The sequence below is a fragment of the Odontomachus brunneus genome, unplaced genomic scaffold (assembly GCF_010583005.1).
Source record: "Odontomachus brunneus isolate Ranch 3 - 2012 unplaced genomic scaffold, Obru_v1 Obru_scaffold_179, whole genome shotgun sequence".
Classification (NCBI taxonomy): Eukaryota; Metazoa; Arthropoda; class Insecta; order Hymenoptera; family Formicidae; genus Odontomachus; species Odontomachus brunneus.
This window is the reverse complement of record NW_022639629.1, coordinates 140364-141900: the sequence shown is the minus strand read 5'-3', so window position 1 is coordinate 141900 and position 1537 is coordinate 140364. Positions and strand designations below refer to the sequence as shown.

The 1537-nt window shown below is 33.8% G+C and overlaps 1 protein-coding gene across 1 annotated transcript in view; it reads right to left on the bottom strand.

Annotated features, from left to right (window-relative positions):
• Positions 1-116: 116 nt before the first annotated feature.
• Positions 117-1537, bottom strand: part of LOC116851593 (3-hydroxyisobutyrate dehydrogenase, mitochondrial-like) — a 14060-nt gene continuing 12639 nt past the window's right edge. Inside the window, exons 5-6 of the mRNA XM_032831159.1 lie at positions 1384-1529; positions 117-417 (exon numbers count right to left, since the gene is read on the bottom strand). Coding sequence (XP_032687050.1) covers positions 235-417; positions 1384-1529 — 329 coding nt within the window. The 3' untranslated portion in view covers positions 117-234. The remainder of the gene's footprint in view (positions 418-1383; positions 1530-1537) is intronic.

The following is a 1537-nucleotide window of genomic DNA, read 5'->3' as shown; positions in this document are numbered from 1 at the left end:
TTTTTTAAACAAAAAAACCGCAGGAACTAAGTTTACCACCTAATAGTTACAAAAGAAAGAAAATTCTACATTCGTAGAATACATATGTAACGTTGAGTTACATATGTAACGTTGAGTTTGCTGGGAAAATAAGTATTTATTTTGGTAGAACTTTTTCGATACAAAATTCGTTCATTATGTTCGTAGATAAAAATATCTTTAGGGAGCATAAGTTTTATATTTTTAACTTGTATCTTAACTTTTACCTTTAAGAAACTGATAAACTACACTAAAGTCCTTGTTCGAGAATCCTTGATCGATGATTATCCGGTAAATTTGATGCGCTAATGAACCGAGAGGAATCGGAGTCTGTGTTCTTGTCGCAGCAGACTGAACTAGTCCAAGATCTTTAGCCATCAACGTCGTACCGAAACCACCCTGTAATTAAAAACAAATAACACATAACCTTAATTGTGTATTGCAACAAATAGAAAATAGTACTCGTTTTCCGTTGCGAGATAATTTTTTAAATAAATTATTTAACAAATAAATTATTTAATAATAAATTATTTACTCAATGATTATTGGTATCATAATTGAAAGTTTTATAATACTATTCTACAGTTCTAAATTATTCGGATCCATTCTGTCTTCTGTGAAGTCATAAACGAATAAAGAAAAATTAATTCACGATAAAGACGGAAAACCAATAAGATTTTCGGGCCAATAGCGTCGCATATTTTTTATTATATATTGTTATAGTGAGGGTCAAGAATTTTCCAAAGCACCATAGTAACACCATTTTACGTTGGGCTAAACGAAAGTCATGAGTCTTCAAAGTTTGTGTAATGTTAGTTACGACCAATGTACAATACTTCCAATAAGACGGATTTCTGGGCCAAGAGCGTTGCATATCAATTGTATATTATTTATAGTGAAGTTCAAAACCTTTCCGAAACACCATAGTAACACATTTTTACATTGGGCTAAACCAAAATTAACGCGCACTTGCGCGCGTGTGTGTACATGTATTTCATTTTTTATAAAGATTGAGATCGCGTACCTTGAAAAAGAGCGCTAGAGCAAACGTCCTGATTACGGATTATCTAAGATAGATTACGTATTTGTAATCAATTGATAGCTGTATATTATTTGTGAACTCTCAAATTAAAAGAACAGTCTTTAGGTGTTGCACCTTGGTCATGGCTAACATTTACATGACTCAAACTTTGAAGGCTCGCAACTTTTATTGGCCCAACGTAAAAAAGGTATTACTATAGCGCTTCCAACAAGTCTTGACTTCCACTATAATAATATACAATAAAAAATGTACGACGCTCTTGACCCAAAAATCAAAAGGCCTTATTGGCCTTCGTCCTTTGTAGATTTTTCACGTATAATTACCTCGTAGTTCTTTGAGCTGGGAACGTTAGGCAAGATTCCCGGAACCGGATTGTAGAGATCGGAAGACCAGCACCTGCCTGAACTGGAATTTATGATGTCCGCTAATAATCTCGCGTCTAAGCCCAATCTAAAAGACGAATACAATTCGATTAAG